We start from the raw sequence: 24,638 nt of genomic DNA, 5'->3' as shown, positions 1-24,638 counted from the left end.
ATTGTGGATCCAAGGAAGACAAAATCATTGATAACCTTAACATTTTCCCCATGTATCTTGATGTTACCTGTTGGTTCAGTTGTGAGGATTTGGGTGTTTGATATTGATTTGTAATCCATACTGAAGACTGTAATCATTGATCTTCATCAGCAAATGCTTCAAGTCCTCTTCACTTTTAGCATTGCTTTTAGCTTGATATATTTTTTCATCTGCATCTTAGGTTATTTTGTCTTTGTGTCTAAGGTGTCTTTCTTGTAGACAGCACATTGTTGGGTCTTGTTTTCTTATCTATTGTGTACTACATGTTTACATTCACTGTAATTATTGATATATATGAATTTATTGTGTGCTTTTGTGGTGCTGCTGATTTCTGTATTCCACATAATTTTATTTTAGGTTTCTAGTTTTCTTCATTGTTGTTGATATAGTGTTTACTAGATCTTTATGGTTTTCCTTTTTTGTTTTGATAAAATATTAATTTTTTGAGGTTAATGAGATTAAAAAAATCTTTTTATTGGGGGCTCTTACAGCTCTTATCACAGTCCATACATACACACACTGTGTCAAACACATTTGTACATATGTTGCCATTATCATTTTCAAAACATTTTCTTTCTATTTGAGCCCTTGATATCACCTCCTCATTTCTCCCCTCCCCCACCCTCCCTCCCTCATGAACCCTTGGTAATTTATGTTTTTTCCTATGTCTTACACCGACCACTGTCTCTGTGAATGAGGGTGGGGAGTGTGGAGTGAATACCCAAAGCCCCTCTGTAGACAATTGGACATTCCCTTACAGAAGAGTCACAATGAAGAGATGAGCCAGTTAGGGTACAGTATAGTGCAAATGAAACAACTTTCCTCTAGTTCTTTAATTCTTCACCCCCCTTCATAATGACCTCAATTCTACCTTACAAGTCTGACTAGACCAGAGCATGTACACTGTTACAGATAAGAGCTTGCAACATAGGGAATCCAGGACAGATAAACCCCACAGGACCAGTAATGAGTATAGAGATACCAGGAGGGTAAGATGAGGGTAAGGGGAAGGAGAAAAAGGGAACCGATCATAATGATCTACATATAACCCCTTCCTAGGGGGATGGACAACAGAAAACATGTTAGTGGTTTTTGTTTAATTTAATTTTTTTTAATACTCTGTTAAGTTTCTTTGTGTGAAGTAAAATTGTCAGTTGTTGCTGAGACATCACAGTATTATTGTATCTGTGCTTAATTTATGATTGTATGTTGGTAAAACTTTATCTACTCACCACTAATCTCCTGATAAGTATGATGAAGAATGTGAGCGTGTTTGCTTAGATTTATTTGCCATCTATATAGAAGATAAGTATATCTGATCTGGTGATACAGGAGTACCACCTGGTGTGCCTTTCAGGGGTAGGGATGAAAGTGGCCTGTGTGGGTATACTTGCTGTGTCCCATAAGATAAGACAAGAAGCAAAAAGAGGGAAAAAAGTGGACAAGGCCAAAATGAATACTTAATAGTACAAATAAAATTTTTTAAAAGGCAAGGATAAGTAGGTAAACAATAGCACAAAATAATTTAATAACTGAAAAAAGTATAAAAGAAAAGTAAAAATAAGGGTAGAGAAATAGAAAAACAAATGGAATAAAACACAATAAGCAAAACTAGGGAGCGGAAAAAAGAGGAAATAAAAAGTGAAACGGGGAAAATGGAAAAAATCAAATTAGAGGAAGAACATATTAAAAATAAGCCATGAGAAAGAAAAAGGAAAACAAATATACATACAAAGAACAAATCAGGAAAGAAGACTGTAGGGCAGGGGTGGAGACACTATTGTTCGATACCCTCTGCCAACTATAGAGTCCATAGGGTATGGTTGGAGGGGTTGCTACACTAGTCTTAGATGGAGTTCCTGCCAACTTCTGCATTGGTTGGAATTAGAGCCCCTGATCCGGAAGTAATTCATGCTAGTTGAGATGGTGACAGAGATTAGAGTGTCTATTCCTGGAAAGAATTATTTTGGGCCAGAGGACAGATGGGAGCAGGGTAGTTCATGGTGGGAGGAGTTCTTACCTGTCTGGGTGTAGACAAGGACTTGGCATTGCATGTTCTGCTGGATACACGAGTGGGAGTTCATGCTTCTCCAGACACAAGAATGGTACACCTACCTCTCTTCCAGAAGTACAAGGCTCTGGCCTCTAACAGAGTGACAATTGCATGATGAGAGTAGAGACAGGGGGGTGACAAGTTGGGGTCACTGGCCACTAAGTGGATGAAGGAGCTGGCCATACTTCTGTGTCTTACCTTTCTTGTCACTAGACACTGGTATGCCAAGGCCACTGTCTAGATCTAGCTAACAATTCTTCCATCTGTCACCAGTCTGTTATCTTCTAATCAGCTTGTTTTCCTACTTCACTAACTTGCTACCATCGAGTTGATTTCCACTCATAGCAACCGTATAGGAAAAGTAGAACTGTCCCTGTGGTTTTCTGAGACTGTAACTCTTTATGCAGGTGTAAAGCCTTGACTTTCTCCTGTGGAGCAGCTGGTGGTTTTGCACTACTACTGACCTTGTGATTAGCAGTCCAACACGCAACCACTATACCACTTAAGTTCCTTCTTTTCCTACCTCAAAATCCAACAACGACAACAACAAAGAAAACCTTCAAACTCATTGCCATTGATTCAATTCTGACTCAGAGCAACCCTAAGGACAGGGTAGATGGGTTTCTAAGACTAATTCTTCATGGAAGTAGAAAGCCTCACCTCCCTCAATGTGGCCTGGTGGTTCAGAACTGCTGACCTTGTGGATAGGAGCCCAATGCATAGCCACTACACCCCAGAGCTTCTAGTCATTATTTAATTCACTTCGCTGTTTTTTCCTCCATGTCTCAGAGTTAGTTCCAGGTGTATTATTTGTATCGATTTCAGTGCTTTCCTGATGTTTTTGTTGTATAGCACGTCTGCCTAACTTGCCTGAAGTTCCCATGATTGGCATTCAAGCCTTGGGTTGAACTATTGAAGAACTCTATGGTAAAGTATTGAGTATTGAAGGGAGCATCAAATGAAGATGGAAGGAATATACAGAGTCATTTCAAGAGGCAGCATATGATCAAGAACTAATGGTATTGAGGGTAGGGGGCAGGTGGGGGGGAGGGGAGGAAGGGGGAACGGGTTGCAATGATGAACACATAACCACCACTCCGGGGGGACGAATAACAGAAATCATGGGGGAAGGGAGATAGTATTTGGTGTAAGATATGAAAATAATCATAATGTATAACTTATCAAGGTGTCACAATTGTGGGAGGTGGAGGGAAAAAAGAGAGGCTGATACCAAGGGCTAAAATAGAAAGTAAATGTTTAGAAAATAATAATGGCAACATATGTACAAATATGCTTCATACAATTGATGTATAGATTGTTATAAGAGCCTCCAATAAAATTATCTTTTAATTTTAAAGAAAACCTAATAATATTAAAAGAAGTCCAAGATGCAATGAAAGCACTGGTGAAAATACAGGACTTCAGGAATTGATATAATACCAACTGAAATGTTTCAACAAACAGATACAATGCTTAGAAGTGTTCACTTGTCTGTGGCAAGATATTCTAGACTCTCTGGCAATCAATTAAGTATCCAACAATATCATTCATATAAAATGCAAGTAAAATTATGTTGGAGATCATTCAAAAGCAATTGTAGCAGTACATTGAGAGGGTGCTACAAGAAATTCAAATTGGATTCAGAAAAGGGTTTGGAATGAGGAAGATCATTGTTAATGTCAGATTGATCTTCCTTGGAAGCAGCAAATACCAGAAAGATGTTTACCTGCATTTTATTGACTTTAAAAATGACTCAATCATATGGATTATAACATTATGAAGAATGACAATTCCCAACCACTTAAGTGTGTTCAGGAGGAATCTGTATATAGACAAAGAGAGTTGTTTGAACAAAATTAGGTGATCCTGAATATGTAAAAATCACCATACTTATTCATTTTGTATGCTGAGCAAATATACTAAGAAGCTGGACGATATGAAGAATGATGTGACATCAGGATTGCAGGACGACACATTAACAACTGAGATACACAGGTAACAGAACATTGCTTGCTGAAAGTCAAGTTGACACAAAACCTAACAATCTCATTAGGCAAGCAGACTCATCTTCAGTATGCATTGGTTTTCAGATGTTTTGATCACTCACAAAGGAGTAATTTGTCTTCGAGTTTTTTTTCTCATTTGATGACAGTATGCCTCTCTCTCTGTATATAAGATCCTAGTCACTTTTACAATTTGAGTCTGTGTCATTAGCCTAACAAACTCAGTCTCTACCTTAGTTACAGATTTATAAAAGGTTAATGAAAGCAAAGTAGGACGTGCTTATGAGAAAAATTGGTAGTCAGGAAGTCAACCAAAAATCACTACTATAAGCTGATACCACGGGCTCAAGTAGAAAGCATATGTTTTGAGAATGATGATGGCAGCAAATGTCCAAATGTGCTTGACACAATGGATGTATGTATGGATTGTGATAAGAGTTGTACAAACCCCCAATAAAATGATTTTTTTAAAATCACTACTACATACATATTTTAGCTACAAAGTTGTTTATAGGCTCTAACTTCACACTGCACATCAGTTCCATCTCTCACCCTCCTGCTGACCAAGATGTTCTTTCTGGGACCAGCTATGCAAACATTACTTACAAGCACCAAGAATTCTCTATCCATATTAAAAACATTGGTCTTTGTCTTTTTAGGTTCTCAAATAATAAACCATTGACCACCACCACCCCCAACAAGACAAAAACAAAATCTGAATGTTTCTTTTAAAAAAGCAAAATGAACATCTTAATTTACTTCAAAATGGAGTTTATGATTTAACTTTGAAGTCACCCCATTAAGACATGGCAGTACCTTAGTTTTTCTAAGGTTTACTACACCGCATGAGTAATTAGATTATTCTAAGTACATAATAAGGAATAAGGAAGACTGAAGGGGGATTGATGCTTTTGAATTGTGGTGCTGGCAAAAAGTATTGAGTATACCATGAATTGCCAAAAGAACCAATAAATTTGTCTAGGAAAAAGTACAGCCAGAATGCTCCTTAGAAGCAAAGTGGTGAGACATTGTTTCAGATGCACTGAACGTGTTCTTAGGTAAATCTGCTGCATAAAACCTCTTTAGAATATTGAAAAGCAAGGATATTTCTTTGATGACTAAGATGTGGTGTGTCTGACTCAAACTATGATGCTTTCAATTGCCTCATATGCATGTGTAAATTCAACATTGAATAAAGAAGTTTGGAGAAGAATTTATGTATTTGAATTGTGGTGCTAGTAAACAATATTAAAAGTACCATGGATTGCCAAAGGACAAACTAATCTTTTTGGAAGAAGTATCACCGGAGTGCTCCTTACAGGCAAGCATGGTGTGACTTCATCTTACAAACCTTGGACAGGTTGTTAGGATAGACCAGTCCCTGGAGAAAGACATCATGCTTGGTAAGGCAGAGGGGCAACAAAAGAGGAAAAAGCTCTTTAAGAGATAGATTGGCACAGTGGCTGTGGCAATGGCTGCAAGCATAGTTGTAAGGATGACGTGGACTGGGCAGTGTTTTTCTTCTGTTGTGCATGGGATTTCTATGGGTTGGAAAGTATTCCATGGCACCTAACAAGTACATAATCTTAAAAGAATATGAATGGAGTTAGTAGCTTGTTCAAATTTATTAGATATACTTAAGGATGTTAATTTAAATTGAAACAAGGCATGTGGAGACTTGCTAATAATTTTGAAGGTTGGCACAATTTACCTTAAATCACTCAAATCGGATATAATCAAACACAGGTATAGGTAAAGGCTGTGAAGTAGTATATCTTGATTTGGAGGATTGATGGCAAATCCAACAGTCAGTCAGATTAACAGTACTAGCTACTGATTGAGCTAATTTAGCCAAAGTATAGACATTTAACAAAAGCTAGACATAAGTAAGAGTCATGATATATAATAAGAGAAAGTTTAAGAATATTAGCTAAAGAATTCATACTATTATAAAGGAATTATCACAAATAATACCTATGATAAGACAAACTTATGCTTCAGTTATTTGCAGGGGGAAATAATAGGATATTAAAACAGGATTTTACTGCAGGTGTGTAAAAAAGCAATATATACCTTATGACCCAGCCATCCCTGTACTGGACATATGCCCAATGGAGGTAACAAATAAAACACTACCAGTCGCCTGTGCTTCAATGTTTATTGCTGCACAATTCACAATCCCAAAGACTTGGAAACAGCCTAAGTTTCCATCAGTAGACAAGTGGATTAGTAAACTCTGACACATACACACAATGGAGTACTAGGCAACACTGAAAAGCATAGATGATCACATGAAACATGTTGTTTTGTGGGAAGAGCTGGAAGGAATCATGTTAAGCAAGGTAAACCAATCTCAAAAGGACAGGTATAGCATGAGTCCCCTGGGGTAAGTACAATCAGCACAGCAGAAATAGAATAGACACCCATCTCACAATAAATGGATGGAAACATAGATAATTTGGGGGAAGGCAGACCACACCCAGGGAGGTACATGAGAGTTCAGTATAAAGAAAAGGAAGGTGGGCAGGAGGAGGGAGAATCAGGGTAGGGAGAAACGGAGTTGATGACATGGGGGGGAACAGGGCACTAATCCACCCAGGGGGAGATTATTGGTTGTGTCCCCATAGAACTGAAATGTGCATACAGATCCTACCATGATGCACCAAACTAGGAGGGCAACGTAACGCTTGGAGGAATCCACAAAAAGACTGGACTATACGCCCAGTCCCAACCAGAATCAGCCCGACCCCCAGCATGGAAGGGAGTGCCACAGAAAATGAAAATGGATCGTCTGGTGAGGGAAAGGAATTGACCTACCATATCCAGAAGGAAGCTGAAGCAAATGAAGGGGTAGGAAGGGAGTGGAGCCCACCAGAGCCCACCAAACTCAGAGTACAATAACCTGGCTTGGAGCGGCCCATGCACAGAGAGGACCATATGGCCGACCCTACTGCGAGATGCGACATCCTGCACTGACCCGTGGCCCTACACGGGACAGCACTGGAGACACAGTGTGGGATGTGTGACTGAGCTGAACCCACCACACTGAGGCAAAACATGGGGCATGCAACAGAGTGGCGGGGGAAGCAGAGCAAGGAGGTCCTGAGGGAGTATCAAGGATAGACTTTGGGGCCAGGGCATGGTGTCCCATCAGACTCGTCCAGAAAACACTCCTAAAGGTCAACAAACAGACCTTGAACTATTAACAGTCTTTTTGTTCTTTTTTCTCTTCTTTTAGATTTTGCATGTCACTGACTTTTTTGTTTATTAGTTTGTTGGTGTTGCTGCCATCGTGGCCAGGTTCTTATGTGCCACTTTGGTGCTGTCGAGGCCATCCCCAATTTTAATGCGCATATTGTTATCTCTGCAGGTCTAGCTAGATGAGATACTCTGGATAAATAATGTGGAGAAGTAAACAATGGGCCAAATGGGCTGGGGGGACATGGAAGAGTGGGAGGTGGGGGAAGGGAGGAGGTGTTAGGACAAGGGAATAACGAGTGGTTCAAAACCAGTGGAGGGAGGGGATGATGGGAGGACTGGTAGGGAGTGACCAAGGGCAATGCAATCGAGAGGAATTACTGAAACCAGAATGAAGGCTGAACATGGTGGTGGGACAGGAAGAAAGCATAAGGAAATTAGAGGAAAGGAGTAGGAGGCAAAGGGCATACATAGAGGCCTATATACAGACATGTACATATGTAAATATATTTATGATTATGGGGGAAATAGATCTATGTGCATATATTTATAGCTTTAGTAGTAGGGTAGCAGGTGGACATTGGGCCTACTCATGCACATTCCCTAAATACATGAGCACTTCGCTCAGCTAAACAGTCATTCCATGATACCCACCTTCCCGACATGAACACTGAAGACAAACGTGTGCATAAGCAAACGTGGTAAAGAAAGCTGATGGTGCCCAGCTATCAAAAGATATAGTGTCTGGGGTCTCAAAGGCTTAAAGGTAAACAAGCGTCCATTTAGCTTGGAAGCAGCAAAGCCCACAGGGAAGAAGCACACAAGCCTGTGTGATCATGAGGTGATGAAGGTATCAGGTAGCAGACACCAAAGAACAAAACTATCATGTGTGATTACCTTCCCCATATAAATGCTGAAGACATATGTGTGCATAAGTAAGTGTGGTGAAGAAAGTTGATGGTGACCCGCTGTTGAGAGATATGGCAACTGGGGCCTTAAAGGCTTGAAAGTAAACAAGCAGCCATCTAGCCCAGAAGCAACAAAGCCCATATGGAAGAAGCACAGCAGCATGTGTGATCATGAAGGGCCGTGGGGACTAGGTATCAAGCACCAAAGTGAGGGTGGGGTGGGATGGATCATATCATCGTGAATGAGGGGAGCATGTGATGGTGACCCAATGCCCATCTGTAGACAACTGGACATCCCTTGCAGAGGGGTAGTGGGGAGGAGATGAGTCACTCAGGGTGCAGTGTAACATTAATGAAACTCACAACCTTCCTCTAGTTCTTAAATGCTTCCTCCCCCCGACTATCATGATCCCAATTTTACCTCACAACCTGCTTAGAACAGAGGATGCATAGCTGTGCAGATGGGAACTGGAAACAGGGAAACCAGGACAGATGAATCCCTCAGGACCAGTGGTGAGAGTGGCAATAGCAGGAGGGAATGGCGGTAAGAAGGGAAAACCAATTACAAGGATCTGTATATAACTTCCTCCCTGGAGGATGGGCAACAGAAAAGTGGGTGAAGGGAGATGCCGGGCAATGCAAGATACGATAAAATAATCATTTATAAATTATCAAGGGTTCATGGGGGAGGAGGAGGGGGAAAGGAGGGTGGTGGAGGACAATGAGGAGCTGATTCCAGGAGCCCAAATGGAAAGGTAGAGTTTTGAGAATGATGGAGGCAACGAATGTATAAGTGTGCTTTACACAATTGATGTGTGTGTGTGTGGATTGTGATGAGAGTTGTATGAGCCCCAATAAAATGATTAAAAAACCCCAATATATAGCAAAATAAGAATGCCAGCAATCAAGAAACAAAGTCCAGACATTTTAGCAATTTACATAAAATTATTTTCCATAAACTTGGAGAGAGTTTATACTTTGGAATTTATTTGTTTCTGGCCACAAGAGCACTTGACCATCAGCTTAATTCCTTCACTATTTTGAATAGTCCAGGCAGAGCTTTTAGCCTTCTTTGAGACAGATGGATTCAAGTTTAATTTTTCATAATTTAGCAACTTAAGGGTTAGTGGGAAAGATTAGTTAGGATTTGTTCCAGAAAGATTCCAAAGATCCTTTTAATTGATGTTTTTCCCAGTATATATTTTCTTTTGCTGAGATATTAATTAGGTTTTTATATTCTGGTTGGTGCATGTCAAAGAGTTCTCTGACCTCTGAAAAATATCTTTTACAGTGTTTAAAAAATGCTAGTGTGCTAGTTACATAAGTTGTTGTCAATTTGAGACTTCAGAGTGAAGGGGTGGAGTTTAGCCTGTCAATCAGGTCGCAAGTTGATGACCTCATTTGGAGGTGCTAAGGAGATAAATAGCTCGCTGGAAGCAGGGCATGTGCACACTCCCTGCGAGACATTCCTGTTGAGAAGACACATGGAGCTACGTTAGAGTCTTGGAGCTGAAGGAGCCACGTGGAGACCCCTGCCAGCACTCAGATGCTTCAACTACCACTGGATCCAAAAGATTTTCCATCCACTGGCCTTTGATCTTCTGGATTGCATTTGGCATCATTGCATGTATTACATAAGTCTGAAGAGGAATTTGCAGATTGGTATCAGACACAAGGGCTAATATCAAACTTCTGGACTTGATCTGGACTGGGCTGGAATGTTTTCTCAATATTCAATTGCTCTTATATAAAAACCTTCTCTTATACACTTATGAGTGTCTATGAATTTGTTTTTCTAGTCTATCTGGACTAACACAGTTAGTATAAGTAACAGAAGAAAAAAAACTATTTGGCTTTGAAGAGCTCCTCTTATCATTTCATTATTCATTTCTTGGATTCCACTGGTAGGATTAAGTAAAACATTCTGGATATATTTAGTGAGAAATTTTACATTCCTCTAATATTTTCTAATCATATTTGAGGTACAAAACTTGGATTTAAAGGATTACACCATTGGATAAACATATCTGGAATAACTAAAGAAATTTAAAAAGAGATTTCTTATATAGAGGTAATAGAACTTTGATTATATCAGTAATACTCTCGTGTAAACCTTAACCTTGGTTTGTTTACTCAATTTAAGGTAGTAAATTTTGGTCTCTTGCAACTTTGGAAGAGTATTCTGAAAACTGCAGCAGGTTTGACATATGAGTTCTAGAAATCTTGATTTAGTCCAGTGGTGTTCATGTTTGAAATATAGCCATTTTCACAAGTCTGATACAGTCCGTTTTTTGAAATATTTGGTCATGCAAAGTAAACTTACCTGTAGTGACAAGCCTAAAATGGTAAAGATTATGGCATAGTAATAATACTTCTTAAAATTGAAAGACTTCATAGAAATTAACTATAAGATTATTGCAAAACTAAAAAGAACCTTAGATGAAAATATTTCTGAACATAATCATTAGCATTATTTTTAGAGCATTAGGCATAACATAATAATCTTGATACCAGACTACAAAAAGAATAAATAAAGATTCTGAACAGTAATAAAAATCCCTTGAATGAATGATATTAATAACTAACAATTAAGCCAATTCAATAATTTCAAAGGAAAATAAAATTACTTAGTAAGCAGTCAAAATAATAAAATAATGACATACGATTGTTTTTTATTAGGCAAACTTAATTGACATGTAAATTCTAGTCTTTCTTGCCAATCTTGATGCCTATAATTTCCTCTTTTTCTTTCCTGCTAGCTCTTGGTAGGACTTCCAGCACAATATTGAATAGGAGTGGCGATAAAGGGCGTACTTGGCTGACTCTCACTTGCAAAGGAAAGACTTGCATTTTTCTTCCATTGTGAATAATGGTGACCATTGGTTTTGTATTTATATCTTTTTTTATATCAAGGAATTTCTATTCTTTGCCTGTTTGCTTGAGAGTTTTTTGGTTTGTTTTTTTAAACAAGAAGAGGTTGGATTTTGTCAAATGCGCTTTCTACATTAATCAATATGATCACGTAGTTCTTAGCTGTGTTTTATTCATATGGTGAATTCCTTTTCCTTCTAATGTTGAACCATCCTGGCATACCTGGATGTATCTCATTTGATCATGATGTGTTTTGTGTGTATATATATATACATATATATATAGATTCTATTGTGTTAGATTTTGTTTTGCATCTGTTTTCATGAAGGATATTTGTCTAAAATGCTTCCCTTTAGTGCTCTCCCTGCCTGGTCTTGTTATAAGGGTTATAAAAAATATTTAAGGGTTTTCCATCCTTTCTATGCAATTAGAATAACTAGAGCAAAATAATTAGTGTAGGATTGGTTGTAAATTTCCTGAACATCTAGTAGAATTTACCATTGAATTCATCTGGGTCTGGACTTTCTTTGTTGGGAGTTCTGTTTTGTTTTGCTTTAAAAAATAAGTGTTTATTTACTGAGCCTGGAATATATTAGCTACATAACCTATTGTAATTTTTCATATGATAATTAAAATTGGACGTGTTTTCACACACCAAGAAATTGAAAAGTATTTCAATCAAGCTTGAAAAATTGCTTATTCTGAACATGAAAATCTGTAACAAATTTAAAATAATTACATAAAACTTGTTGTTTTTCTTTTGCAAAGATCAAAAATACATCCAAGTAACTAATCAGTCCCAACATAATCTTGGGTCATTCCCAGACCACAAACAGATGTTCCTGTAATTCTAAACCCATCTTCAGAGACCAAAAGAATTGTATTTCATTTTATGCAAAACAAATTCACATGTGCCAGAATGAAAAACCCAGGAGAAATAAAACCCAAAACTCAAGAACTGACACTATTTTCAGTATCCTAATTAAACAGTGGCCCAAAATGTCACTGCCAAAAAAAAAGAAAAGTGGCTGTATATCATCACAATGAAATCCAAGATTTAACCCTTTGGCATTGGAAATCTAGATTTTTTCCAATTCACGTGAGTCTACATTTTCTCAGTACCAAGAATAGAGAATGTCGGCATGCAAGCACGGCGGGGAGAGGGTGAGTGAAAAAGCTAGCATTTCGCTCAACCTTGCAAAGATCAGTTCGAACATAGATTTCTTAGGAGGTTCAACAGAAACCAAAAATTGGTTACTAACTGCTTGTTTCATCAATTTAAGTGGAAGTGATTGAGCCTTAAGGATCAGGGTAGACATTTAAAGAGGAGGTGGGGCCAAGGGGAATTGTGTGTTTAAATAAGTCTTATTTTAATGCAAAAACAAGGTACAGAATTTATGTAAAAGTGCCCAATCATGGTGACATACTCCTAAGTCACAGCGCTCCGCTATTCAGCTAGGAGGCAACTGTCAAGATTCAGACTGTTGTTTCTCCGAAGAGCTGATCAATGACAGCCATCTTGACTGTCCTGAACTGCAGACCTTTCTGTAATATTCTCTTCGGCTTTGAGTGGATGTTCTCCACAAAAACAAAAAAAGACCTAAGAAGGATGCCTTACCTACAGTTCACTTTGAGTGCTGGAGTTCTGCAAGGGCCTGGATAATGGAGGCAGAATTCATATAAAAAAATGATGCTAACCAAATGTCAACTTTCCTAAAAAGATGACCCCCACCTCCCAATATCTATGAATCACTCACACACACACACACACACACACACACACACACACACACACACACACACACACACACCCTGTGAAATGGAAAGTACAGAAAAGGAAAACAGAAATATTAACATCATTGTGTCCAAGGAGTTTGGTCAAGAGTGAGCTATGAGTTTGGGATCATCAGAAAAAAAGGCTCTTTTTAAACCACCCTCTGGACTTCAAAACATCTCTTCAAGTAGTAGATCTGTCCCAACATCATGACAACTAGAACAGAGGTTCAAAGAAGGACCATTCTGCTGTTTGTGTTGTCATTGTATTCTTTCTCTCTGTGTATTCTTTCTGGAAACACCACGTACTCATGCATCCTGGTGAACCTCATGCTTCACAGCTATTGTCGCCATTGCTAGCTCATTAATCATTTCTTCTAGCTTGTTCTGGTGAGATTCTATTTCCATGTCTTGTTCTTTCGGGGCCATCCCAATGTCAATGGTGAATATCACTATCTTTGGAGTCATGGTGGACATCCTATTGCTAAAACAAAACTTGTAACGTCCATTCATGTGAGCAGCAAATGGGTAGTTCCTACTGGACTCTTGGCCTTCTTTGTAGATCCCTTTATTATCAGCCCCTGTGATTTCCATGATACCCAGGAAGCCGCCTTCAAAAGAAGGTGAAGATGAACCCCACCTTAGTGATCACCTCGAAGATGAACCCCATCTTAATGCCCAAGGTAACCTGCTTGAAGCAGCACTCCTCTGCATGTGCATTGAAGCTAACGAAGTAGCCAGTGCCCGTGGTAAGAGCACCAGGAACACCAGCAACTCAGTGGGGGAATTTTTAATGACCTGATCAATATTTTCTTTTGTTTGGGCCTGTTAAGGGGTTTATAAGTAGAAATTGATGCATTTCATTTAGGTTTTCAAATTTGTTGGAGTATAGTTCTTTTTAATATCCTATTATCATTTTATTTTTATTAGATCTTCTGACTTCACTTATTTCATTTGTCATTTATGATATTGCATCTTTTCCTTCTTGTTTGTTAGATTTCTTTACCAATGGTTTGTTAATTTTATTAAACTTTTCAAATAATCAACTTCTGGTATTTCTGACTCTTTTACTTCTCTGGGTTTTATTTCATTTCTCTCTGCTCTAACCTTTTTTATTTCTTCTAGTGATGGTAGAATTCTCTTAATGCTCTCTTTTAATGTGTTAGAAATGTTAAAGGAAGGTAGTGATTTTACTTCATTTTTTAAATTAAAAGATCATTTTATTGGTGGCTCTTACAACTCTTATAACAATCCATACATCATTTGTAGCAAGTATATTTGTACATATGTTGCCATCATTCTTTTATAGACATTTACTTTCTATTGAGACCTTGGTATCAGCTTCTCTTTTTTTCCCCTCCTCTCCCCTGGTGTTCCTTAAAAAATTATAATTATTTTCTTAACACCGACTGCTGTCTCCCTTCCGCCATGGTTTCTGATGTTTGTTCCCCTGGAGAGGGTGTGCGCTGATCATTGCGATCAGTTCCCCCTTCCTCTCCTTCTCTTCCCACCTTACCCCTACCCGTCTGGTTTTGCTATTCCCATTCCTATTCCTGGCTTCCGTGTGTCCTGAGCTCTTATTACTTATCTATATCTGTGTATATGCTCCTTCTGGTCTAGTCCGAAGTGAGAGGCAGCACTGGGTCATGATATTGAGGTTTGAAGAAGCCTCAAGGAGCCAGAGGAATATTGCGTGTTTCATCAGTGCTTTATTGCACCCTGGTTGACTCATTCCTCCTGAGTCCTCCTCTGTGGTCTAAAAATGGGCTTTGAGTCTAAAGATGGGCTTTGGGTCTCTGCTCCAACCCATCTCATTCTCAGCAGTATGGTTTGTTTTTGTTTGTTTGTTGTGGGTATTGTCATGTCTGTTACCTGGTCCCAACGACAACTAATGATTGCACAGGCTGATGTGCTTTCTTGCATGTGGGCTTCTTGCTTCTCTGCTAGAGGGCCGCTTGTTTAACTTCAAGCTTTAAGACCCCAGATGCTCTATCTTTAAGTAGCCGGTGCCATCAGCTTCTTCACTACATTGGTTTATCCACCCACTTTGTCTTCAGCAATTATGCTGAGAGGGTGAGCATCACAGAATGCCAGGTTGTTAGAATAAAGTGTTCTTGTGTTGAGGGAGGGTTTGAGCAGAGGCCCAAAGTCTGTCCACTACCTCAGTGTATTGCCACATGAATATATGTACATAGGCCAATACTTCTACTTTTATGAATTAATGTATTTACATATGTACACACCTGTGGATAAAGGTATACTCTATCCATAGTTTTGCTTCCTAGATCATTCCTCTGTTTCCTTTTATCTTCCTCCTGCCACACCTTCACACTCACCCTGCTTCCCCCTCTTAGTAATTCCTCTCAGCTAGATTGCTGTTGCTTCAACACTTCCCTAGCTGTTCCCCTGTCAATGGCATTGTTTGCTTACTGCTCCCTTCCCTGCCTTCTCCCCAAAATCTCCCCTCAAGTTCTGTTGCTACTCCCTCAGTTTGCTTCCCATGCCTATCTTATATAAGTAGGCAAACCAACAATAACATGGAACAAACTAAAAGAAAAGATGGTAAGGAAAACAACAGCAACAGAATTCCAGGTCTGTCTGCTGATCTTTATGACTATCTCCCCACTGGTCCTGGGGGAGTTCTCGGAGCTGCCACTCTGAGCCTAAAGTCTATTTTGAGGGCTCTTTAGGGGCTTTGTGGCTTTGCTTTTTGCTGATCTGCTATGTTTCCCATTTTGGTTCGCCCTGCTGTGGGGGGTTCAGACCGTACTAACTCTCCACTGTGTATCCCCAGTATTGTCCTCTGAGCAGTATGCTCCAGTAAGGGGACAGCATGTCTTGAGCTATTGCTGGCCCTAAAGTCCTCTCTGTGCATTAGCAGTGCTGATATGGGGACTAGACCATCCCTTTCTCTTTTTCCTTCTTGGTTTTCTGATACAGTATACTGGCCCCTGACCCCAATCTGTAGGTTTTATGTTGTTCTCTATTGCGCATACACTTCTAGGGAGGGGTCAGCTTGGCTCTGATTGGGGCTGGCCCTGTAGCCCAAACTTTGCATGCATTTCTCCACGTGGTTACGTGGCCCTCCTGGTTCGGTGCGCCGTGGTGGGGTCTGTAAGCATACTCTCAATTCTGTGGAGACATAACCAGTATTCTCCCCCTGGGTGGGTTAGTGCCCTGCACCCCCCCCCCATGCTATCATCTCCTTATCCCCTTTTCTCCCTCACACTTCCACCCTTTCCCCTTCTTTGAGTTGGATTAACATGTACCTGCTTGCCTTTGGTCTGAACTCCACCGGACTGCCTGTCCCTTAACCCATACATTGAGAGATAAGTATCTTTTCTTCTATATTACTATGCTGATTATACTTAACTCAGGGAACTCATGTTATGTTTGTCCCTTTGTGATTGGTTGACTTCGCGTAGCATAAATTCCTCCAATTCTTCCCAAGAAACGAGATACTTCATGTCATCATCAGTGCTTTTTAGTGATGTGGAGTACTCCATTGTGTGTATGTGCCAGAGTTTACTAATCCACTCGTCTATCGATGGAAATTAAGGTTGTTTCCAATACTTTGCGATTGTGAATTGCACGACATTAAACACTGGAGCTCAAACGATTGTTCATGGTTTATTTCTTACCTTTCTGGGTATATGCCCAGGCGAGCGATAGCTGGGTCATAAGGTAGATCAATTTCAATTTGCTTTAAATATTGCCAGATCACTTTCCTCAGAGGCTGTACGTATCTCCGCGACCACCAACAGTGGAACAGAGTTCCTATCTCAGCATATACTTTCCAACATTTGTTACTCTCTGATTTTCTGATTTGGGCTACCCTCAACTGTGTTATATGGTATCTCGTGGTTGTTTTAATTTGCATTTCTCTAATGGCTAATGATCAGGAGCATTTTATCATATGTTTTTGGCCATTTGGGTCTCTTCCCTGGTGAAACTCCAATTTTTTTGGCCACTTCCTCAGGGAGGTTAACTGTTTTCTTCATTGTGTCTTGTTCTGGTGGACCAATTATTTGAATATTGCTCCTTTTCATAGCTTCTGTCATTAATTTCAGGTTTTCTTCCTCCTGTGATTATCTCATTTGACTGTCTATACCATTTGTTGGTCTGCCTGATTGTCCTTGAGATCAGTGGTACAACTGATCTTGTGTTTAATTTCTGTTACCTCATCCATTGGCTCCTGTATTTCCCTTTTGTGCGTGGACTCCTTCTATTGTGGTCTTCATCTCCTCCATCATTGCATCCTTTTTCTGCATTGATTCTCTCCTCTTCTGTATTACTCCCAGCAGCCTTCTGAAGATTTCATTTTGTGGCAGATCCACATCTGATTCTTCTATGAGTGTTGTTCTCTGCTGTTGTGATTTGCCTTCTTGTTTTCTTTTTTTTTAAGGGGCTCATACAACTCTTATCACAACCCACACATACATCAATTGTGTAAAGCACACTTATACATTCATTGCCCCTATCATTCTTAAAACTCTCGCTTTCTGCTTGGGCTCGTGGAATCAGCTCTTTATTTTCCACCTCCCTCCCCGCTCCCTCATGAACCCTTGATAATTTATTAATTGTTATTTTATCATATCTTGCACTTCCTGGCGTCTCCATTCACCCCCTTTTCTGTTGCCCATCCCCCAGGGAGGAGGTTATATGTAGATCCTTGCAATAGCTTCCCCCTTTCTACCCCCCATTCCTTCTACCCTCCTGGTATGGCCACTCTCACTACTGGTATGCTGATATTTGCCTATCATTTTGGAGGAACTGGGTGTCATGTTTCTGGGAGACCACAGGTCCCTGTGCTATTTCTCTGTGTGACTGGTAAGTGTTTTCAAGGGCTGCCTGTGGCCTAATATGGTGGTGGGTTTGACAGTGTGCCACTGTCTCTCAGTGGCCATTTGAAGTGGGGGGGCCTCAGGGACAGGGGTGACTTTTAGGTATGTCTCTGGGCTGAGTATTTCAGCTTGGCTGTGTATCTGGTCTGTGCTGTCAGGCCATGATTTGCAGCCTCTTTTTTTTTAGGGCACCAAATAGAAAACAACAGTGGGGGAGGCCTTGCTGCCATGGTCCAGGGTGTCAAACAAAGAAGGGAGAGCCCCACTGCCCCTGATATAGGTGCCTGGGGGAAAGCTTCCCTGTTTGGTACCGGTGGAGATGCTGGACACATGCGGGCGGTGCTGGAGCTGTTACTGAGAGAAGGGGAGGCAGGTGACAGTAGGGAAGGCCCCGCTGCCACAGGGTGGGAGTGCTGGGCACCAGTGGGTCAGCTGTCGCTGCCCGGTGTAGGGGGCTTCACTCAGGCACAGGCAGCTGCTTCTGCAGGTGGCCGGTGGCGGGTGGAGAGGAGCTACTGCTGCTGCATGCATAGGGCGGAAGGGTGTCAGGTAATGGTAGGGAGAGATGCCGCTGCTGTGGGTAGGAGGCACCTCACAGGCAAAAGCCACTGCTTCTGCATGTGGCGGGAAGAGACAAGCCGCTGCTGCAGGGGTGGGGGATGGGATCAGGCAATGGTGGGGAGAGCTGCCTCAGCAGCAGGTGATTACATTTACTGCAAGCAGACTGCAAACAGGGTTTAGTCACGGCTGCTGGGGCCATGGGTGGGTGGTGGGTAGGACACAAGCTTGGTGATAGGACCCGCCACCACTGGGGAAAAGGGAGCCTTGGGAGTAGGGAGCAGCTCATGGTGGAAAGTGCTGCAAGCTGACTGTGGCCTTGTGGAGGTCCAGCCATGGTTATGGGTGACTAAAAATGGCTGCTGGCTAGCTCCTGGTGTGGCAATAAGGCAGAGGGGCCCAATCGACAGGTGGTGGTGCTGTGGCGTATGAAGTAGTGTGGCCGACAAGGGCCAAAGAGTACCTGGGACCAGATCCCCAGAATTCTGGAGTGAGGCTAGATGTGGAATGTTGCTTTCCGGACCAAGGATGTACTCTGCGCTGTCACAGGAGACTTTTCCCTCACCTGAATCCCCACACACGTTCTCCTGGACACCGGATACACTGATGGCCACAGAGCTGCCATTGTGGGCTGCTTACCTGGGTGCCATTTTGCCCGGCTTCTACTTCTATTTGATGTGTCCATTATTGCTTTTACCATGACTCAAAGGTTTGGGTATTTCATGCTTTTATTCGGTGTGTGTGTGTGTGTGTGTGTGTGTGTGTGTGTGTGTGTGTGTGTGTTCGTTTAAAGATCATTTTATTGTGGGGCTCTTATAGGTGTTATAAAAATCCATAATCAATTGTAGCAAGCATATTTGTACATATGTTGCCATTATCATATTCTAAACATTTTCCTTTTTTGAACTCTTGGTATCATCCCCTCTTTTTTCTTTCCCTCCCCCAACACCCACCCTCATGACCCGTAGGTAAATTATAAATTATTAAACACCAACTGCTATCTCCCTTCACCTACATTTCTGTTGTTTGTCCCCCTTGGGTGTGTGCGTTATATGTATCCATCATTGCAACTGGTTCCCCATTCCTCCCCTTCTCCCCCACTTTCCCCCTAGCCACCTGGTATCTCTACTTTCATTTCTGTACCCGATGGTTTATCTGACCAGGATTTTGTATGTCGTGAGCTCTTCTCTGTACCAGTGTATATGCTTTGGTCTAGCCAGAACTGAAAGGCAGGACTGGGGTCATGATAGTGCAGAGTAAGGAATCTTTAAAGAACCAAAGGAATATTGTTTCCTCAGTACTATACTGCACCCTGGTTGACACATCCCTTCCTTGTGACCCTTCTGTAAGGGGATGGCCCACTGTCTGCAGATGGATTTTGGGACACTGCTCCGACCCCCCCTCATTCTCAACAATATGTTTTGTTGTTGTTGTTGTTAGCGGTCTTCTGGTGCCTGTTACCTGATTTCATTGACACCTCATGATCACACAGGATGGTGTGCTTCCTCTTTGTGGGCTTGTTGCTTCTCTGCTAGGTGTTTGCTGTTTAATGTCAAGCCTTTAAGACCCCAGAGGCTATATCTTTTGATAGCCAGGCGCCATTAGCTTTTTTCACCACATTTGTTTTTGCACTCATTTTGTCTTCAGTGATCATGTTGGGAGGATGAGCATCACAGAATGCCAGGTTGTTAAAACAAAGTGTTCTTGTGTTGAGCAAGGGCTTGAACAGAGACCCAGAGCCCGTCCACTACCTCAGTGCATTGCTATATAACTATATGTACGTAGGCCAATACCTCTATTTTATTAATTAATATATTTATATGTACACTTCTGTGTTTATACCTCTATCCACAGTTATTCTTAGATTTTCTGTTTCCTTTTACCTTCCTCCTGCCCCAGTGTCATGCTCACTCTTCTTCTGCCTCTTAGTAATTTTTCTCAGCTAGATTTCTGTTGCTCCACCACCCCCAGGATCTCTACATCCTCCTCATTGTTTTTAATTCCCTAGTGGTTCCCCTTTATATGGCGTTGTTTGCTCACCGCTCCCTTTCTCTGCCTCTTCCTCCCCCAAAATCCCTCCCGAACCATTGATCCCGTTGCTTTCTCCTGGGTCTTGCTTTCCATGCCTGTTATTTAGGTAATCAAAGCCACAATAATGGTAAGAAAACAAAAGATTGAATAAAAGAGGAGAAAAAATTAAATTTCATACATAACTCCAAGTCTGTCACCTGGTATTTCTATTTCCCCACCAGTCCTGGGGTTTCTGGGAACTGCCCCTCCTAGGCTGAAGTCTATCTGGGGGGATTTTCAGGGGCTTTTTGACTTGGCTTTGCTCCCGTTGCTGATCTGTTATGTTCCCTTCTTGGGTCGCCTCACTGTGGGTGGTTCTATAGTGTGTTGTCTGTCCTATAGTCCTCTCTGTGTCTAAGCAACTCCGTACAGAGACCTCTTTCTCAGGACTTGGTGGGCCAATATGGGGTCTAGTCCCTCACTCTTTTCTTTTTTGTTCTTAGTTTGCTTCTATGTGAGTGTGCCAAGCCAGCCCCGCTCCCAAACTTGTAGGTTAATTGTTGTCCTCTGTAGCACATACTTTTATGGAGGTGGTCAGTATGGCTCTGATTGGGGCCAGCCCTGTAGACTACTCTGTTCATGAGTTGCTCCATGTGGTTATGTTGCCCTCAAGTTTTGGTGTGTTGTCGTGGGGTCTCTACTTACACTCTCATTTCTGTGGAGACACAAACAAGATACCCCGCCAGGTAGATTAGTACCCTGCTCCCCTGGTGTCAATGTTTCTCTATTTCCACATCCCCCCATTTTTCCTCCCTGCCCCTCTTTCTCCTTCGATGTGTTCGTGTGTTAGTCTGGGTACATTAGAGAGACAAATTCACAGAAACCCATATGTATAAGAGGGAGTTATATAAAGGCTAAGTGCACATCAAGAAAACATCCCAACCCAGAGCTGCCCAAGCCCACAAGTACAACATTTGCCCATATGTCCGACACCAATCCACAAAGTCCTCCTCCATCTCACAAAACACACATAATGATGCCAACTGCAGGAGGAAAGTTGAATCAGTGAACGTGTAGGCAACTCAAAGCTGGCAGGGGTCTCCACACGGCTGCTCCAGCACCCAGGACTGTATCAGGGTAGGTTCATGTGACTTCTCTTCAGGGATGTCTTGCAGAAAGTAAGCCATGCCAGCTGATCAGGGAATTGGCTAAGGCAGCTGCACCCTGGTCCAACCATCAGAAAGCAAGAGACCCGAGAAGAAGAAAGGTGAGGCTCACCGAGCCATTTATCTCTCTGCCTTTCAATTAATTATCGGCCTGGTTGACACAATAAACTTTAACTATCTCAGTTCGAATGACATTTAAATCCTTGGACATGCTCTGTCTCCCGCCTGATTGCCTGTATCTCAACTGGTATAGTGTGAGATAAGGGCTTCTATTCCAACTGTGTTGATTATACTTATCTCAGTGGACTCATGTTGTACTTGTCCTTTTGTGATTGGCTAACTTCACTTAGCATAATTTCTTCCAACTCTTCCAATTAGACCATGTTCTTCATGTGATCATCAGAGGTTTTTAGTGATGAAAAGTACTCCATTGTGTGCATGTGCCAGAGATTTCTAATTCACTTGTCTATTGATGGAAATTCAGGTTGTTTCCATTTTTTTGTGATTATGAATTGTGCCACAGTAAACAGTAGAGTGCAGATGACTGGTCACAGTCTATTTCTTACCTCTTCTGAATATGTACCCAGTAGAGTGTTTGCCAGATCATAAGGTAACTAAATTTCCATTTACTTTAAATATATCCAGATCACTTTCCACAGAGGCTGTACATAACTACATGACCACCAGCAGGGGACAAGAGTCCCCATCTTGCCACATTCCCCCAACATTTGTTGCTCTCTGATTTTCTGATTTGGGCTGTCCTCATGGGTGTTAGGTGGTATCTCATGGTTGTTTTAATTTGCATTTCTCTGATTGCTAATTATCAGGAACATTTTTTCACACATGTATTGGTCATTTCACATGTGTATTGGTCTCCTCCCTAGTAAAACTTCTGTTCAGGTCTTTTGCCCACATCCTAAGGGGGTTAAATGTTTTCTTCTTCTTGCAGACCAGGAAGGTATTGTAGATTTTAGTAGTAAGCCCTTTGTGTTAGACCAAATTGACTAGAGAAACAAATCCTGGGATACTAGTGTATGTATAAGAAATAGCTTTATATCATAGACTAATTTTATATTAAGAAAATAACCCAGCCCAGTCCTGATCAAGTCCATAGGTCCAATATTCGTCTATATGTCCAATACCAGCCCATAAATTCCTCTTCATACCCACCCAAAAGATACAATGATGATGAATGCAGGAATATCACAAGCCAGTTGGTATAAAGTCTTATGGATTCAGTGGTAGTGGATGCATCTCAGCGCTGCCGTGGGTCTCCACATAGCTTTGCTAGCTCCAGGGCTCTGGCTGCCATCAGTATGGCTCCATGCAGCTTGTCCACAGGAAGGAGAAACAGAGAGAGTGTGTGGTCCTCTTCCCAAGAGAAAAAGAGGAAGTTCCCAGAATTCTGTTACTTTGTGACTTGATTGACAGGCTAAACTTCACCCCTTCGCACAAGTTGACAGATTATGTAACAGGCATACAGAATGTTCTGCATGTAAAATGAAAATGGAAGAGAATCACAATTTAGTTTAGATAGGGTTCTATGTAAATAAACAAGTGATTATGCAAATCAGTAACCATCCTTCTGCAAGATTTGATCAGCTATACCATGAACCCTCAATGTTATTCCCTTCAGCTTAATAACCCACTTAGAGATTTTGATGTTTGAAAGTCCAAGGATCAAATCCTAATTTCCTCATTTCCAGCTCTGTGCTCCTGATTAAGTAACTACCTTGTACCTCACCTTCTTGCTCTACATATGAGATAATATCTCCTATTTGTTCGGCATAAGGTTAATATGAATTGGAACCAACTTGACAGCACCTAACCACAACAAAGTAAAAATAATGTTACAGTGTAAAGAGAAATGCTTTTCTATAGAAATAAAAACTTCTATCAACTACCTACCTAACATAATTCTTCTGTGGTCCTGTGTCATCATAAGCAACTACTTGAGACAGTGCTCAGGTAGAGAGAAGACTGGAATCAAAGGCCAAAACTCAGGGTGTGGAACTGGAACACTGTTGAGATGAGAAAGGGTAGAGGGGAAAGGCCAGCTACTAAAGCAGTATGTTAGTCTGGGTTGACTAGAGAAACAAATCCAGAGACACTCATATGTGTCTAAGAGAGAGTTTTATGTCCAAGAGTAATTGTATATTAAGAAAACATCCCGGCCTGGTCCAGATCATGTTCATAAATTCAATATTAGCCCAGAAGTTCAATATTAGCTTATATTTCCAATAATAGTCCATGAATTCTTCTACAGACTCATGCAGCACATGCTCACAGTCCAGTGGGTGAAAAGTCTTGTGGAAGCGTCTCAGAAATGATGCAGCTCTCTATGTGACCCCTGCAGCTCTAGGGCTCTGGCTGCCATCAGCATAGCTTCATTTGGCTTGCCAACAGAACGTGAAGTAGAGAAATTGTGTGTCCCACCTCCAGAGAGAAAAAGAGGAAAACCTGCCGAATTCTCATTAGAAGGCCACGCCCACAAGGAGGCATCAATCAGGCTGTGACCTGAATGACAGGCTAGACTCCACCTGCAATAACCTATTTATCGAGTTAACCTGAATGTATGTATCTAGCACAAGCAGGAAACAGAAGATACAAATCTGAGTAAAGGCTGAAGACTTGACAGGACCAGGGAGTAGGAAGCTAGTGGGAGCATAGCAACATGACCTCAGAGGGAACCGGTTACAAGCATCTACATGTGACCTCCTCCCTGGGGGACGGACAACAGAAAATGGGGTGAAGGGAGACATCTCACAGGGCAAGATATGACAAAATAATAATTTATAAATTATAAAGGGCTCATGAGGGAGGGGGGAGCGAGCAGGGAGGGAAGGGATAAAAAGAGGACCTGATGCAAAGAGCTTAAGTGAAGAGCAAATGCTTTGAAAATGATGAGGGCAATGAATGTACATATGTGCTTTACACAATTGATGTATGAATTGTGATAAGAGTTGTATGAGCCCCTAATAAAACGTTTTTAAAAAATAAAATTTAAAAATGTTAAAAAAAAAAGAAACTGACACATTGAGAATTTTCTCATCAGGAGAAAATATAAGACAATAAATATCACTTTAACCTCCAATAAATGTTCAATATTTGGTCTTGGTGCTGTGTATTTAGAGGCAGACCATTACTTTCTTTGCCTAAAAGAATTTTAAATTTGTATATATTTGTATGTTTTAACTGATGTTAGGAAAGGAGTA

At 41.0% G+C, this 24,638-nt stretch overlaps 1 protein-coding gene and 1 pseudogene across 5 annotated transcripts in view; one reads left to right on the top strand and one right to left on the bottom strand.

Annotated features, from left to right (window-relative positions):
* The window catches only part of ZC4H2 (zinc finger C4H2-type containing), a 63,635-nt gene that overhangs the window by 11,485 nt on the left and 27,512 nt on the right, over window positions 1–24,638 (top strand). The window contains exon 2 of one of the 5 annotated variants that reach the window (XM_075539060.1): window positions 2,945–3,111. The exons of 3 other annotated variants lie outside the window; for them this stretch is intronic. Coding sequence is in view for 1 of the 2 variants with exons in the window: in XM_075539058.1 (XP_075395173.1) it covers window positions 4,029–4,087 (59 nt within the window). In the remaining variant the exon portion in view is untranslated. Of the gene's footprint in view, window positions 1–2,944; window positions 3,112–4,020; window positions 4,088–24,638 lie in introns of those variants that run through there. One more of the 5 variants, XM_075539058.1, reaches the window with a different exon arrangement.
* Window positions 12,998–18,932, bottom strand: LOC142434685 (transmembrane emp24 domain-containing protein 2 pseudogene; annotated as a pseudogene).

The sequence above is a fragment of the Tenrec ecaudatus genome, chromosome X, assembly GCF_050624435.1.
Source record: "Tenrec ecaudatus isolate mTenEca1 chromosome X, mTenEca1.hap1, whole genome shotgun sequence".
Classification (NCBI taxonomy): domain Eukaryota; kingdom Metazoa; phylum Chordata; class Mammalia; order Afrosoricida; family Tenrecidae; genus Tenrec; species Tenrec ecaudatus.
This window is presented reverse-complemented; position numbering and strand designations above follow the sequence as displayed.